This window comes from Numenius arquata, chromosome 10 (genome assembly GCF_964106895.1).
Source record: "Numenius arquata chromosome 10, bNumArq3.hap1.1, whole genome shotgun sequence".
NCBI lineage: Eukaryota > Metazoa > Chordata > Aves > Charadriiformes > Scolopacidae > Numenius > Numenius arquata.
The window spans coordinates 22,838,624-22,854,891 of record NC_133585.1 but is presented as its reverse complement, the minus strand read 5'-3'; the positions used below and the strand labels follow the sequence as shown (position 1 = coordinate 22,854,891).

The 16,268-nt window shown below is 53.9% G+C and overlaps 2 protein-coding genes across 2 annotated transcripts; one reads left to right on the top strand and one right to left on the bottom strand.

Annotated features, from left to right (window-relative positions):
• The first annotated feature begins 385 nt into the window (after positions 1 to 385).
• On the top strand, positions 386 to 8,882 carry ZNF511 (zinc finger protein 511). The gene is made up of 7 exons (XM_074154961.1): positions 386 to 575; positions 827 to 900; positions 1,873 to 2,074; positions 2,233 to 2,357; positions 3,885 to 4,070; positions 5,659 to 5,730; positions 7,794 to 8,882. Exons 1-6 carry the CDS (start codon positions 411 to 413, stop codon positions 5,726 to 5,728), a joined length of 822 nt encoding a protein of 273 aa, XP_074011062.1. The 5' UTR covers positions 386 to 410; the 3' UTR covers positions 5,729 to 5,730; positions 7,794 to 8,882.
• Positions 8,883 to 13,735: 4,853 nt separating this feature from the next.
• ECHS1 (enoyl-CoA hydratase, short chain 1) lies at positions 13,736 to 16,069 on the bottom strand. Its single transcript, XM_074154737.1, has 8 exons — positions 15,909 to 16,069; positions 15,039 to 15,236; positions 14,826 to 14,953; positions 14,638 to 14,737; positions 14,427 to 14,531; positions 14,221 to 14,340; positions 14,071 to 14,138; positions 13,736 to 13,970 (listed from the first exon to the last, which is right to left on the bottom strand). The coding sequence occupies exons 1-8, from the start codon at positions 16,033 to 16,035 to the stop codon at positions 13,905 to 13,907; spliced, it is 912 nt and encodes a 303-aa protein (XP_074010838.1). The 5' UTR covers positions 16,036 to 16,069; the 3' UTR covers positions 13,736 to 13,904.
• Positions 16,070 to 16,268: the final 199 nt, after the last annotated feature.

Genomic DNA, 16,268 nt, shown 5'->3' with positions numbered 1-16,268 from the left:
GAGGCTGCGGGGCCAGACTCTGCTTGGAACGAGAGTCCCAAAGGCACCGATACAAGCTGCACCACGGGAAACCCCGGCCGGCCCCAAGGAAACAGGCCGGAAACAAGTGGGGCATCCCTGGGACCAGGCCCCGAGCGGCGGGAGATGCCTCGATTCGCCCGGACACGGCCCCCAGTGACCAGCTGCGGCAACGGCCCTGCTGGGAGCGGAAGACGCCTACGGCGGATCCCTCTGCCCCACCGCCGTTCACCCAGGGCCCCTGGACCTTCCCCGGCCCCCGCAGCAGCTCCGGGCTACGCCTCAACCCTCTCCCGTCCCTTACCTGCCCGGCCCCAAGTGCCCGTCACCCGGAAGTGCGCACCACTGGGCGCCAGGAAGTGCGCGTCGCCGCGCGAGCAGAGCGCCGCGCCATGCTGCCGCTGCCGGCCGGCCTGCGCCGCCGACTGCGGGGAACGCCGCCCGTCCCGCCGCCCCTGGCCATCACCCCGCCGCCCCTGGCCATCACCCCGCCGTCTTCCCCCTTCGCCTTCGCCCCCCGCTGCCTCCGCCTTGGCCCCCACCACCCGCTCCTGGAGGTGAGGGGCTGCCTTCCCCCACCGGGCGAGCCCCCTCGGGCCTGGGCCCCCGGGACTGGTCTGTGTGGAAAGACAACGTCCGTGCTCCCTCAGAGCCCGCCTCGGGCCTGGGCCTCCGGGCCCTGGTCTGGACAACGGCTGTGCTCCCTCAGAGCCTTTCCTCAGCACGGCCTGTTTCTGTGGAGAAGAAGGGTTTGCTCTGTGGAGGCCGGCCTGACAGCCCACAGCCTCTCTCTCTCCTCCTCTCCTAGGATGGGGACGTTCACAGGCACCTCTACCTCCAGGGTGTCCTCACCAGCCTCGGGGAGGTGGCGGAGAGACCCAAGTAAGTGAGGCAGGGTCTACGTACTGCCCCAGCATGGTGGTGGCAGGTGTGCCTCTTAGTTTGTATGTCCTGCTCCTTTTCATATCAGCATGTGGCACTGAGCCCTGGTAACTCGCGTTGTGTGGGTGCGAGACTGGGATGGGTGCTGTTCCTCTTGTCTGTTGACTTTAGCAGCTGAGAAGGATAAATAAGTTAAAAGGGAGAAGGCACGGGCGCATTGCAAAACATTTTGATTCTACTCATCTACTCTGGTGAGACCCCACCAAGAGTACTGCATCCAGCTCTAGAGCCCCCAATATAAGAATGACATGGACCTGTTAGAGCGGGTCCAGAGGAGGTGAAGGTGATCACGAAGGTGATCAGAAGGCTGGAGCACTTCTGCTGTGAGGACAGGCTGAGAGAGTTGGGGGGGTTCAGCCCGGAGAAGAGAAGGCTCTGGGGAGACTTTAGAGCCCCTTCTAGTACCTAAATGGGGCCTACAAGGAAGCTGGAGAGGGACTTTTTACGGGCATGTAGTGGTAGGTCAAGGGGTAATGGCTTCAAACTGGAAGACGATAGATTTAGATTAGATATCAGGAAGATATCTAATTTGATTATTAGATATCTTGACTGTGAGGGTCGTGAGACACTGGAACAGGTTTCCCAGAGAAGCTGTTGGTGCAAAGTTTTAATCCACAACTGTGTCTTTAAGGTCAAAGAGCTTATTTCTATCATTGCTGCTTGGTGTTTATACTTAATTGAAGCACCACTTCAGAGGACAATAATATATACGATGCTCAAGCCATAATGGCAAATAAGAGTTTCCAACTGCTAGTACCATTGTAATCTTCATTCCATTGCACCTTTCATTTAATTTAAGTATTATTCACAAAAAAAATGCCATAAATAAATAAAGTCATCTAGAGGGATATATGCCGCTTAAGTTAAGGTTCTAATTTAATTTATGTCATGGATGTCCTAATTTCCCTGCAGGGTGTCTGAATTCAGTTGCCACATCTCTGGGTGCTGCCAGGTCTTTGATACACTGGAGGGCTACGAGCACCACTACAACACGCTGCACAGGAACGTCTGCTGCTTCTGCAAGCGCTCCTTTCCATCGGGGCATCTCTTGGATATTCACATCTTGGAGTGGCATGACTCACTTTTCCAGATAATGGCAGAGAAGCAAAACATGGTGAGTTGCTGTGCCCAGCCTTTTACTTCTGGTTGGTGTGCACAGCGTGGTCTGGCACCCTTCAGGGAAGGCACCCATGTCCCCAGCTGACACCACTTGCCTTTTCCAATTGTGTCTTTTTTTTCTTCCCCCTCCCCTGCACCCCACCTACCTTTCAGTACAAGTGTTTGGTAGAAGGCTGTGTGGAGAAGTTCAAGAGCAGCAAGGACAGGAAGGATCACTTGGTCACTGTTCACCTTTATCCTGCTGACTTTCGGTTTGATAGACCAAAGAAAGCCCAAAGGTAACCGCAGAACTGCAATAGCACAACTGCTTTTCCCCTATAGAGCTGATGTTGTGCTTCTCTGCTGTCGTGCTCCCTTTCCAGAGTAAGCAAGCAGAGGCTTAGAAATTATGTTTTCTGCTGCTTGTAAGAAAAGGTAAACTTGCAAGTCTTTCTGTGGCAATGATTTACTTTATCTTAGTGTTGAAACACATTGTATTTCTCTCCTTGTATGGCTTCAGGCTTTGCTTCCTTCATGCTGTCTCAAGTGTAAACACAAAGTCCGGCATCTCTCTGCGTCACTTTATGCACGTTTCCTGCTTTTCTCTCCAACCCTTGCAATATTCCCGTTCTCCAAAACTCCATGGAGAGCAGAGGGAAGCTTTGTAAGTCTGGCAAATGGCTTTCTCGGCTGGCTACTCATTTCAAGCACTGCTTTCACCACAGGGATTAATAGCATGTTGTTTAACAGAAACCTGGGTGATGGAATGAAGAAAAAATTTCTCACCTGGTAGAGTTGGATGGTGCCCAAAGGGTCAGGGGACTGGGTCTGTGGAGTCTTTCAAAGCTTGCTTGGGTAGCCTGGCCTGAACCCTCTGAGCCTGTTGAATGAGTTGCGCTTTATGGACTGAAGAAAAGAACTTGGGGACAGAGCTGTGTGCTGTAATGCAGAGAGGGACCTGGGAGTCCTGGTGGACAACAAGTTGACCATGAGCCAGCAACGTGCCCTTGTGGCCAAGAAGGCCAATGGTCTCCTGGGGTGCATTAAAGAGAGCATGGTCAGCAGGTCGAGGGAGGTCATCCTCCCCCTCTATTCTGCCCTGGGGAGGCCCCATCTGGAGCACTGTGTCCAGTTCTGGGCTCCCCAGTTCAAGAGAGACGGGGAAGTGCTGGAGAGAGTCCAGCAAAGGGCTACAAAGATGATCAAGGGACTGGAGCATGTCTCTCATGAGGAAAGGCTGAGAGACCTGGGTCCGTTTAGCCTGGAGAAGAGAAGACTGAGAGGGGACCTCATCAGTGTTTAAAGGGTGGGTGTCAAGAGGATGGGGCCACACTCTTTTCAGTGGTGCCCAGTGACAGGACAAGGGGTAACGGGCACAAACTGGAACACAGGAAATTCCATCTCAACATGAGGAAAAACTTATTTCCTTTGAGGGTGGAAGAGTCCTGGAACAGGCTGCCCAGAGAGGGTGTGGAGTCTCCTCTGGAGATACTCAAAGCCAACCTGTCCAACCTGCTCTGGGTGACTCTGCTTTGGCAGCCCTGGGGGTTGGACTAGATGATCTTGGAAGCTCCCTTCCAACTCCTACTGTTCTGCAATTCTGTAACCCTGAATATTTAAGGTAGAAACTCGTACAAGCCTATCACGCAGCTCTCCAGCAGCCTTTTGGCCTCTCCTGGTGGGTTGCACAGCCCATGTAGTGCCTCCATGTAGTAACTCACCCAAGTTGGACTTGACCTTTTTCATCATGAAATACCTTTTAATTTCTTTTGCTCTGGGCATATGTGGCTGCTGCTGTGAAAGGATGTAAAATTTTCTCTCTGCAGTGGTCCCAAGCACGTGAGCTCTCCTATCAAGCAGAATGATGGCATGCCAATGGATGTGAGCATGGAGACATCGGAGCCATTCCCAGTGGACCCCATAGAAATAGGGCCCAGTGAGAACATGGAGATCCCTCAGCCTGCAGCCAGCCCCGGCCCTGAGGTGCCAGAGAAACGGCACTATAAATCCAGGTCTGTACTGTTGGCCTCCACAGGCAAAAATTTCTGGGGCTGGGACCATATCATCTTAATTGCATTTTCCAGTCCCTAGTGCAGCATGGCTCAGGGTGTTTCTATGTTGAAGATAGAAGAGGTAGGATTTCCATGTATGTTTTAAAAGAGGAAAGCGTAAGGAAGGACAGAGTGTGCATACACCGTGAAAGCCGTGTCAATAAGCTTCTGTTAGTCTGCCCACTTATGATCTCTTCCCAGGGTACTGCAGAATGGTGTGGGTCTGAAGATAAGACCTCTGCCCTAAAATACTCGAAACAAGTTTTGTTCCTGCTTTTTAACACTTTCCCATCTGAGCTGACTTGGGGCTGTGCTGGCGCTTTTCAATGTAGCTGTCTGTGCTCTCCCATGCAGTCACAGGACAAGACACAAATAAAGCAGGTGAAAGGTGAACATACTATTCTGAATCCTAGGTTTTGCAGATCAGGCCAGAGCCACACTGATGTTTTTTCTGGGTTGGGTTTTTTTTTTGTGTTTTTTTTTACATAAAGTCTTAACAAAATCTTGGAACTGAATTGCCTAATGTTGGCTTGACTTTTGAAATCCCCCTCATCGTGTGCTGTATAACCTGTACAAGATACGAGGTAGCCATCAAAAGGTCACTACCCTCTTCCCAGCACCCAGATGGGTGTAATTTTTTTCATCATTTTAATAATCTCTCAGCATATGCTTTTGCCTGAAGCATTCCAGTTAGCAAAGGGATTCTTGTGTTTTGATTTTCCCGCATCTGTGACATGCTGGCCGTCTGGAAGCAGAACAATGAGCCCACAATCACACCGGAAAACCCCCTTCTGTCTTCGGCTCCCTCTTTTGCTGGCATCAGCGTTTCACTCTGCCTCTGTGAAACAAGGAGGGTGTTGCTGTTTCAGGGCTTTCTAAGGAGTTGTGGAGTCTGAAAGCACTCTTAGTGCACTACAGCCAGTTGGGTCTGCTTTTGTATGTCATGATCTGCCTGACAAAATCCTGTCCATAAGCGAGTGACATTTTAAACTCCACTGCTTTGTCCAGTGTAACGGCTTATAAACCAGAAAGAAACCATCCCTTGAATTCAATGTGATGCTGCAGGCCAAAAGGAAAATGTGATGCTGAAAAGGCCACGCTTTTACTGCTGCTTCTGCTCTCCTCTTCATCACAATCGTATGCTTCCGCAACAACCCACTGCAACTTCCCAGTGGCATTTTGTAACACCTTACACCCTGTTATAAAGAGAGGAGAGGCCTCCAGAACATAAATTAAATGTGCAGAATAAATGGGAAAGCAGACTAGTATTTCACCCATTTTTTGAATTACACCTTGCTAATTTACATGTCCTGCTCCTCTGATACATGGGGCTTTGAGCAACCTGGTCTGGTGGGAGTTGTCCCTGCTCAGGGCAGGGGGGTTGGAACTAGATGATCTTTAAGGTCCCTTCCAACTCTAACCATTCTGTGATTCTATGATTCTTCCCAGAGTGGGAGCTTGAAATGCTGTACAAGGTATAAAGCATCCTGCTGATCTTGTGAGAGGTGGGGCATTAATGTGTATTAAAGCCTGTCTTCTCCCTTTCCAGGATCCCATCCACAATTTGCTTTGGACAAGGTGCCACCCGAGGATTTAAAGGACCAAGGAAGAAAGTGTGAAGGTCAGTGCACTCAATTTGAAATTGCCAGCTGCTCTCGCCTGCAAATGTTAGTGGTGGCACTGTGGCTGAGCAGGGGTATTCGCAGCTGGGTGCGAGGGTTGTGCTCTGTACAGGGAAGGCAGAAGGGTGAAAACAGGGATTTTGTGGCAGCAGTTTGGGATACATCAGTGCCTTGGGACATACTTTGCTACAGTCCCTTTGTGTCTCTGTACCACCCTCCCTTTGGCAGCATTTCAGAGCCGATTGGTGCTTATGTTTATCCTTCCTGAGACACAACAGTCTCTTTTCTGATCCCCTCTGAAATCAAACTACAAATACATTTGTCTGCCTCTGTGCTGTGGATGTTTGTGTCTCATCAGTGGGCTGACTCCACCTGGGCTGACAAATTCATCAGGACCACTCTGGGCAGCAGTGGCATTCTAGAGAGACGGTCGCATCTCACGGAATCACGGAATGGTCAGAGTTGGAAGGGACCTTTAGAGATCACCTAGTCCAACTCCCCTGCTAAAGCAGGGTTGCCCAGAGCACATCACTCAGGGAAGCATCCAGGCGGGGCTTGAAGATCTCCAGAGAAGGGGACTCCACGACCTCCCTGGGCAGCCTGTTCCAGGGCTCTGTCACCCTCACTGTAAAGAAGTTTTTCCTCATATTTGAGTGGAACTTCCTATGTTACAGCTTGTGCCCGTTGTCCCTTGTCCTATCACTGGAAACCACCGAAAAGAGTCCAGCTCCATCCTCCTTCAACCCACCCTTTAGGTACTTGTAAACATAGATAAGGTCTCCCCTCAGCCTTCTCTTCTCCAGGCTAAAGAGCCCCAGCTCTCTCAGCCTTTCCTCATAAGGGACATGCTCTAATCCCTTAATCATCTTAGTTGCCCTACGCTGGACTCTCTCCAGTAGTTCCCTGCCTCTGTGGAACTGGGAAGCCCAGAACTGGATGCAGTATTCCAGTTGTGGCCTCACCAGGGCAGAGCAGAGGGGGAGAATGACCTCCCTCAACCTACTGGCCACACTCTTCCCAATGCAGCCCAGGATCCCATTGGCCCTCTTGGCCACAAGGGCACATTGCTGGCTCATGGAAAGTTTGCTGTCCACCAGGACTCCCAGATCCTTCTCCTCAGTAGTGCTTTCCAGAAGATCCATCCCTAAGCTATATTGGTGCCTGGGGTTCTTCCTCCCCAGGTGCAGGACCCTACATTTGCCTTTGTTGAACCTCATTAGGTTCTTCTCTGCCCAGCTCTCCAGCCTGTTCAGGTCACGCTGGATGGCGGCACAGCCCTCTGGAGTGTCAGCCAGCCCTCCCAGTTTGGTATCATCAGCAAACTTGCTGAGGGTACACTCTGTCCCCTCGTCCAGGTCATTGATGAATATGTTGAACAGGACTGGGCTGAGTATTGACCCCTGGGGGACACCGCTGGTTACAGGCCTCCAACTTGACCCTGCTCCATTAATTACAACCCTCTGAGTTCTGTCACACAGCCAGCTCTCAATCCACCTCACTGCCCCCTCATCTAGCCCACACTTCCTTAATTTTCTAATGAGGATGTTATGGGAGACAGTGTCAAAAGCCTTGTTGAAGTCAAGGTAGATGACATCTGCTGCTCTCCCCTCATCCAGCCATCCAGTTATAACGTCATAGAAGGCTATCAGATTGGTCAAGTGTGATTTACCCTTGGTAAATCCAAGTTGACCACTTCCAATAACTTCTTGATCTTCGGTGTGTTTGGAGATGACATCCAGAGCGAGTACCCTGAGCTTGCAAATGGCAAATGTTGTTCTGAAACTCCAGGCAGCTGTGGTGATTGCACAAGCTTTGTGAAAAACTTGCAAGGAATCGCTGCCAAAGATGCAGCAGGGTTAAGACCAAGCAAAACACACCGTGTTCCCTCTTCCTGCAGGAAGCCCTGCATCGCCCCAGCCTCCTCAGCTGGCCTGGGGGCGGGGTGTCACGCTTCCCTGCCAGCCCTGCTTGCACAGAGGAGAATCAAAATCCAGAGGAAAAGCGGTGTAGATTACAGCAATTAATTTAATTATTTTAATTGAGTTCTTTCATTTTCTTACAGTGTTTTTAAAAGCTCCCAGTGATGATAGCCCCATGCAGATGTGTGCTGGGTTGAACTCTGCATCAGTTGCTTGCAGAAAGTCTCAGGCTGTAGCGGAGCACTGTGATACGAAAGTGAGAGGAGATCAGCTGCTGGAGCTGAGACTACGCAGGATTGGGAGTTTCTTGATTTTATTTTTTTTTTGCTTTTTGGGATAAAAAATAGATTCAAGACATTCCCGGACAAAATCTGTTGACTGTACAGAAGCTGGAAGCACTGACAAAAAGAAAAAGCAGAGAAAAAAAAAAAAAAAAGCATAAGTCCTTAATTCTGACCTTTTCCATCTCACTGAAATCTGCTCTGGTCCCTGGAGCTTGCTTTGAAACCCACATGAGAGGTTTGCCTGTTACCTGAAACAAAAGCTCTCGAAACCAAAGGTAGTTTAGAGAGGAGATACTGCTTTATTCGACGTTGGGTGCTAGGTGGAAATCCACAGATCTGGCACACCTTACCAGGGACAGTCACCCATTATTTATACATGAAAGATTCTCATTATTCCTCTACCTAATCCGTAACTCCACCTGGGCTGACATATTCATCAGGATGACCCAAAATCCCTTTTGCACGTGCGCATTAGATTTTGCAGCGTCTGCAAAACACTTCTGCACAGACGTGAGCTCCCCAGTGGCCGTTTGGGTAGGGATACCCTTCCTCACATTATCCTTTAAGGTATAGAGTCATCTCAGGACGGTAAAAGTTCACTGTAAGTTTGCCAACTTCTTGAGGAGGATAAGGATGTTCCTTGAGTAGCCCCAGCTCTGTCCTAGTTGGTAGAGGAGGACATACTGTGACAGTCACTGAAGTGACTGACTCCTTCTTGTTATCCCATCCTTAGCACTATCAGCTCGGTGAACCAACATTTCCTCACACAGTAAGATGCTCAGTAATTAACTCATTTTAGTTAGCATATGGTTATAAACAAAGCAGAGACCTGCCTTTGGTAACATGCCCAGGCCAGGAAAAGCATTCCGGTGCCTTGCAGCTCATTTCTGTGGGGAGTTAAAATAAAGTGACTTCCAACTAGGTGAATAAATAAAATGAATTTTTACAAAATTGCTTCATAGAGAATTTAAATGCTGTTTTGAAGTCTAGGCAGAGTCAGATGTAAAGAATGAACCTCCCCTTGCTCCAAATACTCCAAAAATCAGGTTGAGAATGAGGTTATTTTTCCTCTCATCTTTCCCTTCCTTTTTAATCTCATTATGCCAGAAGAAAAGATTCATTGAAAGCACAGGCAGGCTCATTGTGCTGCAGGGTCCTGTTGAACCATGACACTTAGAAAATTGACCATAAAGGGGAAAAAAAGAGGTTGCTGGAATGGTATTTATCCAAGAAACTTCGGATCTATAATTGCTTTTTTTTCCCCTTCCCTCTCTCTGGGAGGAATAAAGGATAAAAATGGCTTTGAAAAATCCTTGCAAATAGGAGCAAGGAATGATACTTACAGACACGTAGGACATTTCCCTGTGAGTTTTAAAATGCTTTGCTCTGTTTAAAACTCAGCCGGCTTGTCCAGCCTTAATCCTTGCTCCTCAGCCTCTGGAGAGGACTGTCTCTGGCAGGCAAACCCTCTGGCCAGGATCGCTGCCAGAGGAGAGCAGGCAGCCCCATGATACAGACCAGCCTCTGTCACCACCCTTGTGGCCACCACCCCCAGTGCTCCCACTCCAGGTCTGCCCAAGGATGTCTGTCAGCAGGGACCAGCAATGATCAAAATCACTCTCCAACTGGAAGCCCCTGATGAGTCTTCCTTTACCTCCACTGGAATAACTGGAAATTTGAAGCAGGCAACACGGTTCTGGAAATGCCTGCAGGCTTTGGCACGTGATGGTACAAAGATAAGGCAGAAGTAGCCCAATCTGCCCTCCCTTACATGTTTAGGTCCTAAGTTTCCACCTGGAAATTCCTTCCTTCCTTTTTCCCAGACTTCAGGACTCTGAGTGTCTGCCCTTGCTATTAAAAAATTAATTAAAATTGCAATTACAGCCTCAGGGCTCACGACTAGTTCTCTTCTGGGTTACCAACTTTTTCCAGAGTCCATGGGTAAGTCTTTCCCAGCTGGCCAGTGGCTTTCAAAAATCCGAATTTCAAGCCAAAACTTGAATTTCCCTTTTTTTTAAAAAAATAAATATTTTTTTTTTATTATTCCTTGCGGTATTTGGCATAAGCCTGGCGCTTCCCTTGCTTGCTCGTGCAGGCAGGAACAGGTGGAGTCACCCAGCAGCGGTCATCAGAAGGACACGCATTGGCCAGACGTACATGCCCGCAAGCGATCACAAGCACAGAGCAGGGCTCGGGCAGCACGTGCACACACACACACACACACACATCCAAGCATGCACAGCAGCCACGCACACACAATACACACATTTATAGGCAAGCTCATACATGGTAGGAAAGGGAGTTTCCTTCCTACACATTCAGAATGTACCCATGCGTGTCCCCGGCTGTAAGCAAAGCACTGCTCGGTTCCTCCAGCATCTGGATGGCAGAGCTGCTGCCGGGAACTTGCCTTCACCCGGCCCCATGTGAAAACAGGGTGCCCTCCATGAAACAGGGAGATGGATCCCATCACGCTGGACATGGTGCAGAAGCAAGGGGAAGGGTTGCAACTGACTTGGGGGAGCGCTCAACACCATGGCAGGGGCAAGACATCTGCACCCACACCAGCAGAGAAGTCAAGAGGTCTTCCCCCTGCAGCATCCCCCCGGCCCTGAGCAAGAGCAAGCAGCTCCATGCCAGAGGCCACCACCTTGCTGGGACATTTCCTGAGACTCCCCATCCTCATGGAAGCTGCTGGGGCTTTTGGGGTGTGGGCTCAAGAGCATGTTCCTCATCCCTCCCCCTGCAGAGATTGTCTGTCAGCAGGAGGACACAGACCTGCAGTGCCCATTTTGGGGTTGCAAGGTTTCCTGTGCTTTGCAATGCAACCACGTATCTCCAGATATGAGAATATGTGTTAAGAGATAGTAATGGTTTAACATAAATAAGTAAGTTGTAATCAAACCAAATTACTTAGGATTTAATATGGTGTGATTTGTGCTGCTTGCTTACCTTTACTTAGGCTTTACATTTGCTGAAGCCTTGAAGCCACGAGAAAGTTACTCTTCTTGGTAACAGAATCACAGAATGGTTTAGCTTGGAAGGGACCTTAAAGATCATCGAGTTCCAACCCCCCTGCCCTGGGCAGGGACACCTCCCACCAGACCAAGTTGCTCAAAGCCCCATCCAACCTGGCCTTGAACCCCTCCAGGGATGGGGCATCCACAGCTTCTCTGGGCAACCTGGGCCAGGGTCTCACCACCCTCAGAGTGAAAAATGTCTTCCTGATACCTAATCAAAATCTCCTGTTTTCCACTTTGAAACCATTACTCCTCATCCTACCACTACAGGCCTTGCTAAAAAGTCCCTCTCCAGCAGTTTTGACGTCCCACTGATGTTTTGGTAGTGTTTCTCGTCCGGGACTCTTTAGTTCTCCGTGTTCTGCCAACAAGGGCAGGTGCACAAGGAGTATAAAGCAGAAGTTACGGAGGCTCCAATGCTTGGCTGAAACTGCAAATCAACAAGATAAGATCCTGTCTGCCTGGAGACACGGGAAAAGAATCCAATTAGATATTAGAAGACCCCAGACCAAAAATCACCATTGAACTAGAAGATGTGTGATGGGCAGGTGTAGAGATCACAAGGGTATATTTGCCAAGGGATTTCTTTGTTCAGGATCCCTATCTTTGGAGGCACCCAACCTGGGCTGTCCTTGCTGTTGTACCTTCTAATTAATTTTTTTTTTTTTATGAAATCCGACACCTGAGACTCTGCTGTGGGAAACCAAGGGTCGAGTCTGAAGAAGGAGGAAGCACGCCTGGGTGTGTGTGCAACACCATGAATGGTGTGTGAACACTTGGGCAGCAGTTTCTCCTTGACCAGAGGCAACCCATCTCCTTAGAGAGGCCTTCAGCCCAGGTGTGTAGCTGCTTCAAACTGCCCCATCGTGGTTTGATTTCAGAGGGCATATCTGAGTCTTTGGCTTCCCATGAGGGAGAAAAGCTTGTGCTTTTTTCCATGTCAAGGTCAGGTGGGACAGGGCTTTTCCACCTGGCCTAGTGGAAGATGTCCCTGCCCACGGCAGGCGGGTGGACTGGATGATTTTGGAAGGTCCCCTCTAACCCAAAGGCTGCCTGGAGTCCATCTTTGGGGGAGGTTAGTCCTGTGCCCTGTTTCTGCCCGGCAGCACAACCTGGTACCACCCAGCACCCCACAGGATGCCCCGGGAGGCAGCCGCACCCGACAGCAGGCAAAGTTCAGGGCAAAGGCTGGGGCAGTCCGCGGATGGCAGCCATGGAACGGTAGGTCTCTGCCCAGCTGCAGGAGGGGGCTGGTGGCATGGGCAGGGGTGGGCACAATGAGCTGTGGGTGCAGGCAGGGGCTGTGGGTACAGGCAGGCACAGGCAGGGGCTGCGGGTGCAGGCAGGCACCAGCTAACTCCTGCCAACATGGCTCCCTGGCCGTCTCTCTGCCAGCCTGGCAGCCATGCGTCTCTGCAGCATCGCCCTCCTGCTGGGAGCTGGCCTCCTCCTGCCTGCGGCTGGGGGCACCCAGGTGAGCCCCCACCCTCCGCCTCACGCTCCTGTCACCAGTGGGCACAGGGAGACCCATGCATCATCTCTGCCACCCTCCTTCTCTCTCCCCACAGGCTCCCAGCGACACCAGGCGGAAGGACCTGGACACAGAACGGGATTTGGCCAGGGAAATGTAAGAGGTGGCTGCACTCCCTGCACCGTCGGGTGCCCCCACCACTGACAAAGCAACACCCCAAAATGTAAAGCGTTTGGGGGGGGAAATAAATTTCCCTCATTGCTTTGAGCAACTCCCCCACCCCCCACCCCCAAAGATTAAAGGGCTCCCAGCTCCATCATCCCTGCAAAATCACTTAAACTCTCTGAGCATCCCTGGCTGGTGTCCCTTTGCTGGCAGTGGCACCCCTGTCCCAGACCCCGCTCGTGGGATAAGCAGCTCAGTTAGTCCATTTGCTTGCTGAGATCCTAATTGCAGCCTCCCTGGGGGGATGTCTCGCCAGAGTTCCTGCACCCTGATGGAGACTCCCCTGGGGCAGGGGGATGTTGAGCAACCCTGACCTTTCCTCTCGATTCTACTCTTCCAGCCTCCTGGGAATACAAGATGTGGAGCCGCCAGAGGAGGATGAGATCACCAATGAGGTGGAACCAGCTCTAAAGGTCTTTTCCAGCAGTACCTGGGCTCGAGGGGGCCCCCTCCAAGCCCAGGTGGGACCAGAGGAGGACCGTGACCAGCTCCACCACCCCCGGGACAATGCCGGGGAGGCTGATGCCCGCAGGCCACCCCAGATGCTGTCCCTGGAGGTGCAGAGGAGCCCGGAGGAGGACCGCGACCATCTCCACCATGGCTGAGTTGGAGATGTGCCCGGGCTGCGAAGTGAGGGGTGGGAGCCACCTCTGGGGCTTCTTGAGGGAAATCGTCCCCTCCCTACCCACCTTCAAGCCTCCCCAATAAACCCATTTTTCCCTCCATGTCCCGGTGGGCTCCTCATTGCTGCCAGAAACCTCTCACTAAATGCAGGGCCCCCAAATCGGGGGGGGATCCCCCTCCTTGGTCTGGCCCCAAGACCCCAAGCAGGATGAGGATGATGCCTCAGGGGCAGGGCATGTCTCAGCCCATCACCCTGGCCTCAGTGCCACCCAGGCACTGAGGAAACTCAGCACACTGGTGTTACTCCCAAGAAGGTCCCCTCCCCAGGGGACACAGGGACCTTATTGCTGCACGAGCCCAGCTCAGCATCAGAGAGCTGATGAAGTGGGGGGGAGGGTGTGTCAGTGAACCCCAACATTTCCCAGCTCAGGGGGGGACTGCACAGAAAGGAGGCCCCATCTCCCAGCAGCACCAGGAAAACCTTTTAATAGAAATGGCAAATGCGATCCCCGCTGCTCATGGTCTCCCCCCAGGCCAGTATGGCTGTTGGCCGGGTGCAAGACCCCACCATGGGGTGAGGCGGGGGGGGGGGCAGTGGAGCAGCAGGGACCTGCTCCCCCCTCCCTGGGCTTAGCTGTCGGTGAAGTTCGCCTTGCGCTTCTCCACAAATGCCGTCATCCCCTCCTTGCGGTCACCCTGTGAGGAGCGGAGAGGGTGAGGTTTGGTGGGGAGCGGGAGAGGTTGGGGCAGCCCTGCTGTCTCCCTCCCACAATGGGACTGACCCCCTCCTACTCACGGTAGCAAAGGTGGCGTAAAAAAGCCGCTTCTCTGTCCTGGTCCCCTCCGCCAGTGTCGTCTCAAAGGCTGAGAGCAAAGGAGAAGTTGGGGAGACTCCGCTGCCTGGTCCCCCAGGGATGGGTTCCCGGTTGCCCCCCCCAGCCCCTACCAGCGTTGACTGACTCCTTTGCCATGGCAGCCACCAGCTTGGAGTTGCTGGCGATCTTCTCAGCGCAGGCGATGGCTGCATCCAGCAGCTTCTCCACAGGGAAGACCTTGCTCACCAGCCCTGGGATGGAGGATGGGAGGTGGTGGGGTGGTGGGGGGCCTCCCTGCCAGACCCCCACCATGCCGGGGCTGGCCCATGCCCCCTACCTGCCTCCTTCGCCTCCGCTGCTGAAATCCGGTCCCCAGTGAGGACCATCTCCATGGCCAGCGACTTCCCCACTGCCCTGGTCAACCTCTGCGTCCCTCCAGCACCTGGAGGTGTTTGGGGAAAGGAAAGGTCCAGGAGAGGGACAACTTTGGTGTCCCCACTGTCCCTGCTCTGGCTGGGAGTGGGTGGGTGTCCCCCCACCCTGCTCACCTGGGATGGTCCCCAGCAGGATTTCGGGTTGCCCGAACTGTGCCTTCTCACCAGCGTAGATGATGTCGCACATCATGGCCAGCTCGCACCCACCGCCCAGCTGGGAGCAGGGAGGAAGAGGTGGGGTCAGGGGGTGCTGAGGGCTGAACCACGGAGGGCGCAGGGAGGAGGGGGGGGGACACACTCACGGCGAAGCCATTGACGGCAGCGATGATGGGTTTGCGGATGGTGGAGACCTTGTCCCAGCCGGCAAGGAAGCTGCTGCTGTAGCACTCCTGGAAGGTTTTACTCTGCATCTCCTTGATGTCGGCACCAGCTACAAAGGGAAACTGGGTAGGGACACCAATTCCCCCCCCCCGCCCCGAGACGATTTGGGGTGGAGGGAGGCACCCTGCCCCTACCTGCGAAGGCTTTTTGGCTGCCAGTGATGACGATGGCCCCCACCTGTGAGTCATTCTCCAGGGCCTCCAGCGCCCGCCGCAGCTCCTCCATCAGCCCCTCGCAGAGAGCGTTGAGTGCCTGCGGCCGGTTCAGCTGGATCAGGCCCACGCTCTGCCGTGCTCCCGTCTTCTGCACCAGCAGGTACTGGAATGGGGACCCTGACACTGCCACCATTAGACCACCAGCTGCCTTCCACCAGGTAAGACCCCACCACCACCACCTGCCCTCTGGCCAGGCCTGGTTGCTGCCACCGTGCTGAGCTATTTTAAGATGACATTCAGGGCGGCAGGCATGTGCCAGCGGTCACCGGCAGCCGTCACCCCCCGGGGGCCAGGGGGAGGTGGGGAGTTGCCGGTGCCATCTTGAGCCAGGCAGGTGCAGCCTGGTGACCCTGTGCCGGGCCGGTGAGTGGTGCTGGGACCCGGTGCATGGACCAGAGCCCCGGTGTCCGGTGCTGGGACCATACGTGGTGCTGGGACCCGGCAGCGGGACCGTACGTGGTGCTGCGCCCGGTGCGCTGACCTGGGCCTGTGCCCGGTGCTGGGACTGCACTGGGTGACGGGACCCGGTGCACGGTCCAAGGCACCCGTTGACACGGTGCTGAGCCCCGGTGCACAGCCTACGGCACCCGGCGCTGAGCCCCGTTGGACGGACTCGGGACGGTACAGGGTGCCGAGCGTCGGTGCTGGGAGCCGCCGCAGGGTGCTGTCCCCCCGGAGGGCAGTGCCACAGCCCACACATGGCGCAGGGACGCGGATCCGGTGTCACCGCCCCCCGTGCCCGGCGGCGGCCCCCCTCCCCCCGCCTGCCCACCCCGGTGCCCCGCTCACCGGAGCTGCAGGCTCGCGCCCCCGGGAGGGGCCGGCGCGGCGGGAGGAGCGCGCGGCGAGGGGAGCGCGCGGCGGCGGCGGCGGCGGCGGCGGCGGGTCGGAGGAAGACGCGCAGCGCGGACGCCATGGCGGAGCGCGGCTCGGAGCGAGGCCCCGCCCCCCGCCCCGGCCCTGCTCCCATTGGCCGCGGCGGCCCCGCCCCGGCCCTGCGCCCATTGGCCGCGGCGGCCCCGCCCCGCAGTGCGCCGTCCCCATTGGTCGAGACGGGGTGCGGCCCGGGTGGAGAAGGGGCCGCCGGGTCCTGCGCTCCCCCCCGCGCGGCGGCACGCGAGCGGGGCGGGGATTGGGGGGGGGTTAGAG

Coding starts and splice junctions, on each gene's coding strand:
- ZNF511 (XM_074154961.1), top strand. CDS start 411: ATGCTGCCGCTGCCGGCCGGCCTGCGCCGCCGACTGCGGGGAACGCCG. Junction 2,075..2,232: donor TGGCAGAGAAGCAAAACATG/GTGAGTTGCTGT, acceptor CCTACCTTTCAG/TACAAGTGTTTGGTAGAAGG. Junction 2,358..3,884: donor AGACCAAAGAAAGCCCAAAG/GTAACCGCAGAA, acceptor TTCTCTCTGCAG/TGGTCCCAAGCACGTGAGCT.
- ECHS1 (XM_074154737.1), bottom strand. CDS start 16,035: ATGGCGTCCGCGCTGCGCGTCTTCCTCCGACCCGCCGCCGCCGCCGCC. Junction 15,237..15,908: donor GGCGCGAGCCTGCAGCTCCG/GTGAGCGGGGCA, acceptor TGGCAGTGTCAG/GGTCCCCATTCCAGTACCTG. Junction 13,971..14,070: donor TTTACGCCACCTTTGCTACC/GTGAGTAGGAGG, acceptor CGCTCCTCACAG/GGTGACCGCAAGGAGGGGAT.